Source organism: Alexandromys fortis, unplaced genomic scaffold (assembly GCF_014885135.2).
Source record: "Alexandromys fortis isolate MF-2015 unplaced genomic scaffold, M_Fortis_MF-2015_v1.1 scaffold_56, whole genome shotgun sequence".
Taxonomy (NCBI): Eukaryota; Metazoa; Chordata; class Mammalia; order Rodentia; family Cricetidae; genus Alexandromys; species Alexandromys fortis.
Window position 1 is genome coordinate 8561328 of NW_026067935.1, and position 14522 is coordinate 8575849.

General features: G+C 44.8%; 1 protein-coding gene across 3 annotated transcripts in view; it reads left to right on the plus strand.

Annotated features, from left to right (window-relative positions):
- The window catches only part of Tbccd1 (TBCC domain containing 1), a 50598-nt gene that overhangs the window by 18988 nt on the left and 17088 nt on the right, over nucleotides 1-14522 (plus strand). The window contains exons 1-3 of one of the 3 annotated variants that reach the window (XM_050146500.1): nucleotides 5-264; nucleotides 2582-2960; nucleotides 11710-11865. In XM_050146500.1, the coding sequence (XP_050002457.1) occupies nucleotides 2625-2960; nucleotides 11710-11865 (492 nt within the window). In that variant the 5' untranslated portion in view covers nucleotides 5-264; nucleotides 2582-2624. Of the gene's footprint in view, nucleotides 1-4; nucleotides 436-2581; nucleotides 2961-11709; nucleotides 11866-14522 lie in introns of those variants that run through there. The other 2 variants (XM_050146498.1, XM_050146499.1) reach the window with 2 other exon arrangements.

Below are 14522 nucleotides of genomic sequence, written 5' to 3' on the forward strand. Positions count from 1 at the left end.
CTCCAGCCGCATGGGAGGGCCACGGTTCCACGGAGCCCAGGGAGACTTCTCACTCCCGGGGTGAAGGGCGCAGCGCCAGAAAGTTCCCAGCCTCGGAAAGCCGTTTGCCTCCGGGCTGGAAAACCTCGGGTTGCGCTCTAGGTCGCTCTAGCCCTGGTCCGCCAGGGCTCTGTGGTGGGAGGCCTGGGGGCGCCTGCGCACTGCACTATGGCGACGGGGCGGCCGAGAGGGAAGCTCAGGCTGCGGCTGCGGAGAGGGTTGGTGGTGAGTGCTGCGCGGTAACTGTCCAGCCGCCTCCAGGGAGGGGTGGATTGGCTGTCCCAGAACCCAACTCGATCTGCGCCCCTGGCTATTCCGCCTCCACGCGGGACCTCATCGCGGCCTGACTTCAGGAGTCCCGGGGAGCCCCCGCACACCCGAGCCAGCGCTGTCCAGGTAGCTAGCTGCCCCCTCACCTCCCCACCCCCCCACCTCCCGGGTTTGTACTTACTAATTGCTCCTGTTGAGCCAAGTACAGGGGTCGGCAGCATCAGGTGCCTGTTGCCTCGAAGACACCCTGTTTCCGTTTTGGAGAAAACTGAGGGTTTCTCCATAGGGCTGCATGCAGTCATTCCTGGATTGGACCGGACCGCCATAGACTTTTTGCCTCCCAACATCTATCGTATGAGTTGACCTTCTGTTTAAAGGCCTCCTGTGTCTAAGGGTTGTCATTCTCTTCTAGACCCACTCAGTTTTCGAATTTCTCCCTGTATGATGTCCCAAAGTTGTAGCCATGAAGTTCTCAAAGCAGACCAGAACCCTAAATCAGCCAACTAAACATGATTCTAGACAAGTCTCCTAACTTCTCAAGGCTTGTCTGAAGTGAGGGAAATACAGGTGACTGTGTGAATGAAAGGAGCTGAAAGATGCGCCCTCCCCTGGCCGCGCCCCCCACCATGGGCACATAAGCGCTCTGTCAGTTATGAGATATATTTGGTTTTTTTTCTTATGTGTATGGATGTGTGCCTGGCTGTATGACTATGCACCATGTGTGTGCAGTGCCCACAGAGGAGGGTTTTGGATCCTCTAGGACTGGAGTTAACAGATGGCTGTGAGTCACTATGCGGATGCTGGGACTTGAACCCAGGTCCTTTGGAAGAGCAGTAAACGCTCTTATCCATTGAGACGTCTCTGCCTCCTAATTATTTCTTTTCAAAAAGCAATAACACACCGTTCCTAATTGGTCATACAGAAAGCTCTTTTCAAATTATGCTAAGAAGTGCTCAGTGAGATGGATGTTTTGGTTAGATGATGATGATGTATTTGATGGTTGCTTTGGGGAGGGCTATGTGTCAGGAATTCCAGAAATGCCAGTTGTTGGTTGGTTTTTTTAAATGCACATCTAAAAGTCCCTGGGAAGCAATTTATAGTGCATAATATGCAGAAAGAGATAATCAGACAATTGTATGTAATAGCTGAAAGCTTTAACCTTTTAAAATGGGAATTTTAAAGGAAAAGGAGAGTAAGACAGGTCCCTCTGTCCCTCTGTCCATCACTATCAACGGGCATCAGTGTTTTGCACATCTTGTTTTATGAAAAATTGGGAACTGTTAAATGTTGAAAAGTAAACCGGAGTACATTTGGAGTGCTCAGATACCTTGAATTCACAATTGTGATACATCGCAACCACGAACATTCAAAATCAAAGAAGCATCCAATCTAGAAAACAAGACAAGAAAGTGCCGTAAACTGTTAGCTGATTTCCCTTTAGTGGTAGGAATATGAGTGACACCCCCCCACACACACACTCACTCGTTTTATAGTCCTGTGTGTAACAGCTCTGGAAGTACCTGAACTGAGCACAGCTGCACACCAGAGCCAGTTCATTCATTAATGTGTTCACTTTCCTTGACCCACGTTTCTGTCCACAATCTTATCTGCCACCTGGAGCTAATGCCTGGTGTTGTGCCTCATGGTCAACTCATAATTCAAATCTTTAAGAATATTTTTAATTTTAATTTTATTTATTAATTGGGGTGTGGGGAGCTGTGGGGATTAGTAGATAAAGTTCACAAATGGTTTTCCCTCTTTCACTGTCTGAGTCCTGGGGGTTGAACTCAGGCCATCAGGCTTGGTGGCAAAAGCCTTTATCCCTGAGCCAGCTTGCTGTCCCTGTATATCCAAATCATTATTAGCAACTGTCTTCTAGGTGTAACTGATATTACTGTAAAATTTTATTCCACTTTATTTCTACCAATGTTTCCCAGCAGGATCCAGCATAGAATCCTGGTATAGGATGATGCCCCCTGCCCGATACCTTTTCTTTGCTCTCTAGACAGGAATAGAACCTAGACCGTATGCATTTCCATACTTTTCTAAAACAGCCATTTCAAATAACTTAAATAAGGTGATGAACTCCTAGTCCTGTTTTCTCTCAAATAGATTGCAATGGAATTTGACCAGAAGTCCATTTTGCTTTTGGTGAGGGCTAGAGCTGCTGTTGAGGCCACAACACGCTTAAAGATAGTTAGAGGGGGTCACTTCCCAAGAAAAGGGGTGAAGGACATTTGTTTCGTGTTTGTAAAGGAACTTTGTTTCACAGGTATGCAAAGAAGCCTCTTTGTTCTGATGTCTTCAGAGATACTATGGATCAGTCCGGAGTTCTCCTCTGGGTAAAAGCAGAACCTTTTATAGTGGGTGCCTTGCAAGTCCCACCTCCATCCAAATTCAGTCTTCACTACCTCAGGAAGATAGCCACCTATGTGCGGACGCGGGCCACAGAGGGCGCCTACCCACGCCTCTCCTGGTCTACGTGGAGGCACATTGCGTGTGGAAAGCTGCAGCTGGCCAAGGAGCTAGCATGGCTCTACTTTGAAATATTTGATAACCTTTCGGTGAGGACACCCGAGGAGCGCCTGGAATGGTCTGAGATTTTGTCCAGCTGCACGACTGAAGAGGAGGTGGAAAAGCAAAGAAGTCAGGTACATATGGACCGCTGTGTATGTAGTTACTCTGAACAATAACCCCTCCCTCGTTTGTGTCCTAACAGTGCAGCTCGGGCTCTGGGTTGTTGGCCCTTGTGATTCTAAAGTGCGATCTGAATTGTGGCATTTCCAGCTTGGAAGTGTTTTGACGCATGTGATCAGTGTATTAGTCCTTTTGTGTCGTACGTAGTTCATGTTCCCCCACTCCTGAAGGAGCCATGTGCTGGCAGCTCTTCTACTGACTGTAGAAGTATCATGGGGCAGGTGCGCGGCTGATGTTACAGGTAGAGGCGCCTGAGTCTTTAGCAATCTGTTGTTTTCCCCTCACTCAGCCCCTTCATTCTATCTTGACCATCTACAAGTAACTTCTGCTGTATACTAAAATCAAATATTTTTATGACTGTATTTCTTAATTCACCCATTTTCTGTTGCTAATAAGATAATGCCACAGAGGGGGTTGTTTTTAAGGTGCCCTGTTGTGGCTCATTGTCCTGGAGATCCAAGGTCAAGAGGTCACGTGATGGCTATAGCAGTGGTTCTCAACCTCTGGGTCTCAACCCTTTGGAGTTAGATAACCCTTTCACAGGGGTCACCTGAGACCATTGGGAAACACAGATATTTACACTATGATTCATACAGGAGCAACATTACAGTTATGAAGTAGCAACAGAAATAATTTAATGAAGAATTGTTTTAAAGGGTCACAGCATTAGGAGAGTTGAGAGCCACTGGGCTATAGCATCCTTGCTGGTAGAGACCTAAAGCAGTACAGGAGGACATCATGGTGAGAGACACTGTTTTCCTGTGTGTGTACAATAGTCTCTCTTCCACTTATAAAGCTACCAGTATGGAATCTCAGGGCTCTGATCTGATATCTTTATTTAATTCTAGCTGCCGCCTAATCCCACCCAACACTAGTCACAATGTTTTTACCCTCTTAGTCCCTCACCATGAGGATTAAATTTCAACATGAATTCTCAGAATGGACAAATCATGTACAAGCCATAGCGTCCTGCTTCTGTCTCTTGCTCCACGTAGCCCGTACGCTCATAGATGGAGTCATCCTCTATAAATAATCCACAGTCTTAACTTATTCAAGCCGCATCTAAACTCCAGTGTCTCATTTGAGATTCAACGCAAACTCTTCAGTTGTGAGACTGTAAATTCAAGTTATCTACTCAGAGTATATAGTGGGACAGGCTATGGAGTGGGTAAATATTTCCATCTCAAAGACAGTAGTTAAACTGAGAGTAGTAACTGGCCAAGCATGGTGGCACAGGCCTTTAATTCCAGCACTTGGGAGGGAGAGACAGGCGGATCTCTGTGAGTTTGAGGCCGCCTGGTCTACAGAGCGAGTTACAGGACAGCCAGGATGGTTACACAGAGAAACCCTGTCTTGAAAAGCAAAAGAAAAGAAAGTAATGATTGGCCCAGATCACATCCAGAAGCTGTCAGCAGACACAAGTTGTTAAACCTCCGAATTTTCTCGTCTTGGGAAGGGGTTGTATCCCTAACGCCTCGAGTAGCTCTTCCTCCGTGTCTTTGCTAGGCTCAGCCCATACTTAGCTCTCAGCTCAGAGTGTCATGACCACGCCTTTCCCAGATTGGCACTGTAGACTGGTAGTTCCCAGTTACAGAGTCCTGGGGTAGTCTCCTTCCTACAATTTCATTAGGCATGGACCCTCTCTAGCAGGACTCCTGAGCCAGGCCTCTATGTCGCCTTCTAAGTTTTCCTTTGAAATCTGGGTGGAAGCTGCCATGCCTCCATAGCTCTTGCATAATGCATGCCTACAGTAATTGTGAAGCTGCAAGGTGACACTTGCTTTTTTGATTAGGGTTGTTAGCTTTACCTGGCTTGCTCACTCCCTCCTTTGATTATTCTTAGCTGTACCTGGCTTGCCTAAGCCTAGCCGAAGTGGCCAGATGCTCTTCTGGAAAGAACTTCTGGAGAGAACTCTGAAACAGTTCTTTCTCTAAGCCACTGGGCTGTGGTGAGAAAAGTAGCCCCACAGACTTCTAAGGTGCCCTCGAGGTCTCCTTCCTATTGTCCTGATGCATCTGGCCTCATTTTATCCATGCCGATCTCTTTGGCAAGGTTACTGGATGCACCCTACATAGTTTTTCTTTGCTCCTTTGCTGGATGACCTGCAAATCTCTCAAATCCTTTTGCTTTGTTTTCTTTTAAATTTTACATTCTATTCTTAGATGGTGCTTTTACACCGTTCTTTGTGAAGTTAAAAGGTAACCCGGGAACAACTTGACCGTTTTGTTGTTTGAGTATTTCTTCTGCCAGGCACTCCAGTTTGTCACTGTAAATTCTGCCTTCTGTAAATCTGTGGGTGCAGACATAGCCCCCTTGCAAGAGCTAGCTCAAGGGAGTTATATATACACTGGGAGAGTGTATATTCCCTGAGGACAGCGCCCTCGGCCAGACCCAGTGACCTCCTACTAGACTCCACCTCATACAGGTCCTACCATCTTCCCACATTGCCACCCTGGGAGTCCAGCATCAACTCAAGACTCACAGGAGGACAAACTCCACCCAAACCATAGCAGACAGCATCTCTGCCCCCATGGACTCCGTAAGCTAGTAGGAACAATTGGTGTGTAAAACGGTCGCACAGTAAAGTTCAGAAATGGACTTGAGAGTGATTCATTCTTGTGGTAGGAATAACTTCACAGAGTATATTAGTTATATACAGTAGTTTAATTATGATGCCTGTGGCTTGGGCCCATAGCAGCTTGTTTATCATTTGTCCAACAGTCCTACACAGCCACACTTGATGGGATGAATCTCAGGGCTCCATGCAGTGACTCAAGAAATTATGTTTCTATATTTTGGAGTCACTTAGTGTTAAATGACTTTGCTGAGGGGGAAAATGAAATAAGACAAAGAAATGCAATAGGGTCACAATAGCTGATCTTTTGCTCACTTTACACAGAGGCCACACAAGCTGTGGCTGACTTCCAGGTTGTGATTGGCAGTGGGAAGAATTGCTTCCTTGTAGACCATGCCTGTTTTTTTTTTTTCTTTTTATCACAGATGGGAATAGAACAGTGGGAGGACACAGCTGCCTTTCCCCCATAGTGAGCTTGAGAATAGGTCTTGACTGTGAAGCAGTCACCACGGTGAAGGCCACGGAACATATCTGTCACCTTCCTAAATTTGTCACAATCCGTTACTTTTATTTTACTACTGTATAACTTAAGTACACGTAAGTTCTAACTTTTTAGAACACTTTATATATGTAATTGCAGTTTTGTTAGCTGCATGGTGCTGTATTGCAGACATGAAGAACTAAATTACCGTGTGTAACTGAGACTTTGTTAGCTTTTGATAATCGCCTATTTCCCTTTTGTTCCAGCATTTGACAGTCACTGTTCTTCTGTGCTTCTGTGGACTTGACTCTTTTAGACTTTGGATGTGCTGTTGTTGGAGTGTCTTTCTTGGTATCCTGTGTTGGATTTTAATGCTCATTATGAGAGATTAAGAGGGTACAGACTTAGTCTGAGGGACAGGCCCGTATCCCAGCTATTAAACAGACAGGAAGATTACAGGTTCAGGGCAGCCTGGGCTACAGAGTGAGTTTAAGTCTAGCCTGGGCAGCGTCATCTCAAAATAAAAAATAAGTAAAATGCATATATATTATGTAAAAAAATCCTAATGACTTTACCATTTTTAGAAAAGTAGCAAGATATAAGAACAATGTATAAAAATCAGTAGTTATTCTATATATTGAGAAAGAACTTGCTGAGAAAGAAATAGAGAGAAAAATGCAAGCAAACAACCTTGTAATAAACTTACCAGAGGAGGTAAAAGACCTCTACAACAAACATTTTTAGCACCGAAGAAGGAAATAGTGGAAGACACAGAAAATAGAAAGGGTACCAATGCTCACACATTAGCAGGAGTAATGCTATAAAAATGGCAGTATTACCAAAAGTGATCTATCTACAGGTTCTGTACAACTCAAAGTTTTGATGACATTCTTTACAATATTAGGAAAAACAATCTTGGAATTCGTATAGAAGCACAAAAGACTCTGGACAGCTGAAGCAGTTCTGTGGCCAAAGAGCAAGGCTGGAGATGCCACCATAGCTGACCTCTAATTACAGTAAGGAACCATAGTAACAGAAACAGGCACGAGACTGCCAGATAGACTAGAGGACCACGAGAAAAACAAGCACAGCTACAGCCGCCAAACCTTCACCAGAGGTGTCAGAAACACAGGGAGAAATGGTTCCATCTTATAAATAAGTGGTACTGGGAAAACTGGATATTCAGGTGTAGGAAAATAAAAATAAACCCTCTGTTCTGAATAAAACCAAAGAAAAATGTATCAAATACCTAAAACTCCAGAACTGTTAGAGGAGAACAGCGTAAGGTTCAGACGAGGACTTGCTGAGAAGGACTCCGAGAGCACAGGACACAGGCTCGAGAGTCGATACTGGGGATTATGTGCGATTTCAAACTGCACAGCGAGGGAAATACTCAGAGGAGTGCAGAGAATGTCACAGAACAAGAGGAAATGCAAACCATACATCTAATGGGACTGATATCTAGAATCTATAAAGGACTAAGAAATTAAACAAAACAAACAATGCAACCAATAAATGGGTTAATAAATTGAATAGCAAGTCTCAAAAATATAAGGCAATAAATATGTGAGAAAAATGTTGTGTCTTTAGCCATTAAGGAAATGCAAATTTAAACCACTTTGAGAATCCAGTTTATCACAGTCAGAATGACTGTTGTAGAAGACAAATGCCGAGGAATACAGATGAGGATGTGGGAAAAGAGAAGCCCTCCCATGCTGCTGACGCACAGCGAGAAACTGGGGTTCAACCTGAAGTCAGCAAAGCAAAACAGCCAGCCACTGACTCTTACCTCTCTCAGTCCAAAATGGTGATCCAGCCTCCAGGAATCTCAGAATGAGACTGAAAGCTGTCTCCTCCCATTTTATAATCTTCTCTAGTTCTGGGATTAAAGGCGTGCACCACTGAGATTAAAGGCATGCGTCAACCTGTTTCTATGGCAACTAGTTGTGGCTACTGGGAGTAAAGGTGTGTGTTACCACTGCCTGGTTTATAATCCCAGTGGGCTGTTTTACTCTCTGATCTTCAAACTGGTTTTATTTATTAAAATATAAATGACATGTCACTGCATCCTGCTGGTGGGAATGTAAACAGGCGCAGCCACCATGGAAATGAGCGTGACCGTGTGCGCCCAAGGTGTCCTAAGTGAGCATACCAAGGAGAGAGTTGACATCAGTGTTTATTGCTACACTACGTAGTAGCCAAAATAGAGACTCAGTCTAGTTGTCCACCAACAGATAAATGAATAAAGAAAATGTGTATATACCTAATGGAACTTTATTCAACTATAAAAGAATGAAAGTCCAAAACTTTTACTAGTATGTATGATTTACATGTAGGATAGTGTCATAACAAAGCCTGTTGCTTCATGTAATGAGGGCGTGCTAATAAAATTTAAAAATCATACTCCAAAACCTAGTCTAATTACAGTGGCTAAAGACAGGGCCTTAGGAAAGTGATTAGGATTAGATAAGGCCAATAGAGTAGACTTAATATTGGTGGATTTGAAAGAGAGGGGTGGGGAGAGAACAAGAACAGACAGACTACATGCCCATGCCACTCCCACTCTTGCCATCTGACCCCCAGGCCAACCTCGTGACTCTGACCAAAGAAGGCCACTGCCAAATGGATGCCTTGCAACTCCAGAACTGTGAGCCAAAATAATTGCTCCTATTTACAGAGTAGGTTTTGTTACACTAACAAAAGTACAACATAGAAAGGACGTCATATTTATCTTTCTATGTCTGTCTGTCTTTACATGGGTTTTGTTCCCGTTCATGGGCTATATAGGTCTCTGGGAAGATGGGAACCAAACAGTTAGAGAAAAGTACAGTTGCCCCAGCCTTGCCAAATAGGACCTGAGTCTTTGGCTTCTGTTTCTTCAGTCTTGTGGGCTAGTCTTGAAGTGGCAAATCTGAATTCATCTGCATTCCACTGACGGTAGTCATAGTAACGCACAATGTTAACTGCAGCAGAGACTGGAATTAATGCCACCTGGGTGTGTGCCCTGGAAGACAAGAAGGACTTAACATGGGGCTAATAGCTAAAAAGCTATTAGCTTTTGGAAGCTGAAAAGAAGTTTGTCCCACAACCACTAGGTGGAGGGCACCGCAGCCAGTCATCAGCCACAGGTTTCTCTCACTACGGGTTAGATGCTAGTGCAGTAGTGCCTGGACATGAAGATGAAATACAACGTTAAGAAACACCTGTGGGTTTTGGGTGTTTATTGTTTACCGTAGTTTTTGCTGGTTACTGTGGATAGTAAAGTAGAAAAAAGAAGACTCTTTACTGTCTCATGGGAAGACTGTCTGAAGCAATGATTGTTAAACTAGATGTATAAAATCAAGGAATGTATGCTGTGAAGAAGCCAATCCATCAAAATACTTGTTAGCTTCGGTGTTTCTTTATCCAAGAATTAAAAATAAGGGCTCACACAGATTTACAAAAGAAGCGCGGTGATGTCACTTGGAGAAAGTGGTAGTATAGATTAAGAGGGAAACATTGTCAGGGCTGACAGCAGGCCACATGAGAGAAGACGCTGAAGGGTCTTTTTATGGAGTATGAGAGAAGGAAGGGCTGGCTATTAAGGGGAATAAGGTGGTTCTCTATTTTGATTGAAAGATTGGATCATGTATTCATTTTTCCTGCTGCCTATGAACCTCCTGACAGTGCATCTGATTTTGGTCATGTGCACACCCAATTATGCATAGACTTAATATGGCCAATAGAGGATTCTCACTAAAGCATTTCTAGAGAACACAATTTTACTTTATTCTATGTACATTCAAAACCAGCCCAGGCTGGATCAGCCCTTCTGTTCTTCATACCTATGTACCTATAGACATGTCATGACATACCATATCATACCTATAGACATGCTTGACTAGAAACTATAAATGTCATTGTTGCCAGGGGCAGGGAAACATATAGTGCTGTTCAGGTATGTGTGAGTAACCTGGCACAGGTGGGGAGCTGAGTCCTGAGGTTGCCAGGTGCAGTGTTTGGAGAAGGTTGTGTGCATGGTGTATCAGGCTGCTAAGTACACTCTTGCATGATGACGGTGTGCATAACCCAAAACCTAGTGAAGGTCTCAAGTTGCACTAGCTCCTGTGCTTGCCTGCCTCAGGGTGGTTCCTCTTGTGTAGCCTTCTTAGAACGCTGAGATGAAGAACTGGTAAGTGGATGCCAAGAGCCAGGGGAGGGGTAGAGGTGGTAGGAGAGACGGGAGCGTTCTCTCTCGGGACTGTTTCAGTGCTGCAGTGCGGTTCTAGTTTTAAAGATAGGAGCTGGGTGAAGAGTACGTGTGATCTACTTCATTTCTTACATCTCTGCAGAAAGTTTAAGAAAGTAAAGAAAGGTGTAGTTTAGTGGGTAGAGTGCTTGCTTACGTTGTCAAATCCCTGGGTTCATTCCCTGACATTGAATAAACTGGATGTGGTAGTACATGCCTGTACCCCAGCTCTAAAGGATGATCAGAAGTTCAAGGTCATCCTTGGCTACACAGCAAACGAGAGGCAAGCTTGGGCTGCATAAAATCCTCTCTAATTTCTTAAAATGTATGAATTTACAGTTGACACTTCACTGACTGCATTTGGGTGATCCTGGGAATCTGTGTTTCAGCATCTCAGGTTTGGTTTGCCCCCTACTGCTCTGTTAAGACACTGATCAAAATCATCTTGGAGAGGAAAGGATTTATTTGCTTAGAGGTGCAGTCGATCCAGGGAAGTCAGGGCAGGAACAGAGAGCAGAGAGGAGCGTTGCTTACTGGCTTGCCTCCCCTAGCTTGCTCAGTGTGCTTTCTTACACAACTCAGCCCACCTTCCCAGGGCTGGGCCCTCTTATGGCAAGCATTAATCAAGATGTCCCACAGACTGGGGCACAGGTCACACTGATAGAGACAGCGCCTCTCAGGTCAGGGTCTCTCTTCTCAGGGTTCTCTAGGTTTGTTAAATTGACAAAAACTGACGAGCACACGGGGTTAGAAATTCTTCGCCAGAGATTGTGTGGGTCTGAGTGTGGACCCAGATGCGTCTCATCGCGGTCTCAGTCCTGCATGTGTGAGAATCACGAGCTTCAAACCACAGCCTTCTCAGACGTGATGACGACAGCAGGACGGGCAGTTTTGGTTCTGGCTGTGTCTCACTGTATAGCCCAGGATTCCTGGTCTTTCCCCCATGAGTGCCGGGATCATAGATGTGCTACCAGCCCCAAGACAACTCCCCTCCAAATGCGCATGCGTAAGAACCTGTCACTCGGCTGCCACTCTGATACCAGCTTCAGTTAGACTGATGCCCTAGATTTTCTTGGTCAGCCTGTGGATCTAGGTTAAACCTTTATGCTTGGTCCCACTTCCTTCTTCTTGCTCCTTGCGCCTGTTCACTTACATATTTGAAATGCTGAGGCTGCTTTTTCGCCTGCAGTATATTCTTGGAAAGGACATTGGTTTTCAGAAAGACTTGCTATCGTTTTCTATGAAGTGACTACAGTTACATAGTTTAGAAGTTCCTCTGTCTGGGCATCAAGTGATAGCCATTTCTAAATTTGATGTTTTTAAGATCAGGAAGCTGTGTAACCCTGTTTACTGTATACGCACCTGTAAACTATGGTGGGTGCTGTTTTAAGGTGTGTTCATCTTTTGTTTCCCGGACAGCTTTCAGTGGACACGCTGCAGTTTCTGCTCTTCTTGTACATCCAGCAGTTAAACAAGATCTCCCTGCGGACATCGTTGATTGGGGAAGAGTGGCCCAGTTCCAGAAGCAGACCTCAGTCTCCTAGCCTCACTGAACGGGCCAGTTGTCACAGTAAGGTATCGATCATATCTTGTAAGGGAAATGCTTCCCCTTCCCCAAAAAGTGTGTTGTAATGAAGCCAGGCATTGTAGAGTGAAGCAAGAGTAACAAAAACAAATAATGGGGTCTCACCTGAAGATCCGAAAAGCAAAGCAGCCAACCACTAGAGAGACTTTTTACCTCTACCAAGGCTCAGCCCAAAGGGGCGATCCAGCAGTGTTCTCCACCAGCCTTAGACTCTACACTCGCTTGAGCTCCTGTCTCCACCTTGCTAGTGCTGGGGTTAAAGGTGTGTGATCCCAAGTGCTGGGCTCACCTTTGTATGAGCTCTGTTTCTCTTTTAGACAGATTCAGTCCAGAGTGGCCTTGAACTAACAGATCCTTCTGCTTCTGCCTCTGTCTCCCTCTCCCACTCCCTGGTCTGTATGGCTGACTAGTATGGCTGTTTTGCCTTCTGATCTTCAGGCAAGTGCTTTATTTATTAAAACACAAGTAATATGCCACTATAAGAGTATACCTGTAACTCTAGTTCCTGGAAGATGGAGCCAGGAGGTTATGAGTTCAAGACCAACCTGGGCTATTGAGTGAGACTCTAGCTCAAACAAAACAAAACAACAATAACAACAACAACAACAACAACAAAAACTCCCCTCAGTAACCTATATCCAGAAAGACAAATATAATATGTACTCACTCATAAGTGGCTTTTAGACATAAAGCAAAGAAAAACCAGTCTACAGTTCACAACCTCAGAGAACCTAGACAACAAAGAGGCAAAGAGTACCCTAAGAAAGACATACATGGATCTACATAGGAAGGAGGAAAGGAACGATCTTCTGAGTAGATTGGGAGTGTGGGGATACAGGAGAGGGGAGAAGGGCAGAGGACAGGGAGGGAAGCAGAGAACAATGTATAGCACAATAAAAGCAATTAAAAAAATTCGCCTTTCACCTCTTAAATTGCTTAAGTAATTTTATGTATTTTAAATAAGTTGTCTCACATGATCAACTGTCACACATAATGAGTCTTATATAAGGTTTTACAGCTTTTCTTCCCTATTATAAAGAAAAACATTTTCATCTGTTTTTGTATATGAAGTATGTTGAGGGGGCTGGAGAGATGGCTCAGTGGTTAAGAGCATTGCCTGCTCTTCCAAAGGTCCTGAGTTCAATTCCCAGCAACCACATGGTGGCTCACAACCATCTGTAAGGAGGTCTGGCGCCCTCTTCTGGCCTTCAGGCATACAGACAGAATATTGTATACGTAATAAATAAATATTTACAAAAAAAGTATGTTGAAAGCTCTAAAATGTAAACCATAGTGACATATGAAGGCTCTTCTTTAGAGTGGGTGTGCACACTTAGAGTTGTGCCATAGCATGTGTGTGGAGGTCAGAGCACAGCTTGCAAAGACTTTGCTTTTCTCCTTTCACCATATGGGTCCCAGGGTCTGAACTCGGGTCACCAGACTTGGCAGCAAGTGCATTTGTCTTGCTGGCCACAGGCACATCTTGCCTGGCTAATCAGTATTTCAGTATTGAGAGTTAGGTTCATTGAAGTCTTTTCTTCCAACCAGCTGATGCAACACCTTCTGGTGTTGAAATAGGAGCGGCGACGGGGCTGCGTCCCCAACACCCCGGCCGCTTGGCTAGCTCATGCCCGAAATAACAACACACAAACTGTATTCATTTAAAGAACTGCTTGGCCCATGAACTCTAGCCCTTACAGGCTAATTCTTGCACCTGGACTAGCCCATTTCTAATGATGTGTGTAAGCACCCCAAGGTGCGCTTACCGGGAAGATTCTAGCCTCCGTCCATCGTGGATCTGAGCTTCATGCATCTGCCTCAGAGTGCAGAGCTATCGCGTCTACCCGGGAGAGCTGAGCATGGCGTCTCTGCTCCAGCAGAGCTGTCGGGTCTCTCTGGGAGCAGAGCAGAGTCTGACCTCACTTCCTCTTCCGCCCAGAATTCTATTCTGTTTACTCCTCCCATCTATGTTCCAAGCCATGAGGCCAAGCAGCTGGTTTATTATAACTTAACCAATGAAATCAACAGATTGATATATGACACTCCCACATCATTCTGGTGCTGTTAATCCCAGCCAGCAGGGAAGCGGTTTCCTGGTTAGTTTGAGATTGGTTTATCACTTAGCCAATGTCTAGTATCTTCAGCAATAGGGTCTTTCCCACGTAGTTGTGACCAAGGACAATGCAATTGCTTGCGTTGCTTTGGAGGTTTCGGAGGCCCCCTTGCCCTATATCCCACAGCGAGGTATCCTGTGCCCCTTTCTAGTTTCCTGGCTCCCACTGAAGCACCAAGTTACACACAAAAACAAAAGATTTGAAGAAGCTAGGATCCAACTATGATAGGGAACATGTGGTATTTGTCTTTCTGGACCCAGGTTACCTCACTCAGGATAATTTCTTCCAGTTCCATCCATTTATCTGCAGCTTTCATTATTCCATGTTTTTACACCTGACTACAATACCACTGTGTGTATGTACTACATTTTTCTTACCTGTTCATCTGTTGGTGGGCATCCAGGTTGGTCCTTTCCCCTGGCTATAGTGAGTAGAGCAGCTGAGACCCTGCATGTACAAGTGTCTCTGCAGTAGGATCGGAAGACCTCTGGCTATATACCTAAGAGCAGTGTGGCTGGGTCACACTGTAGATC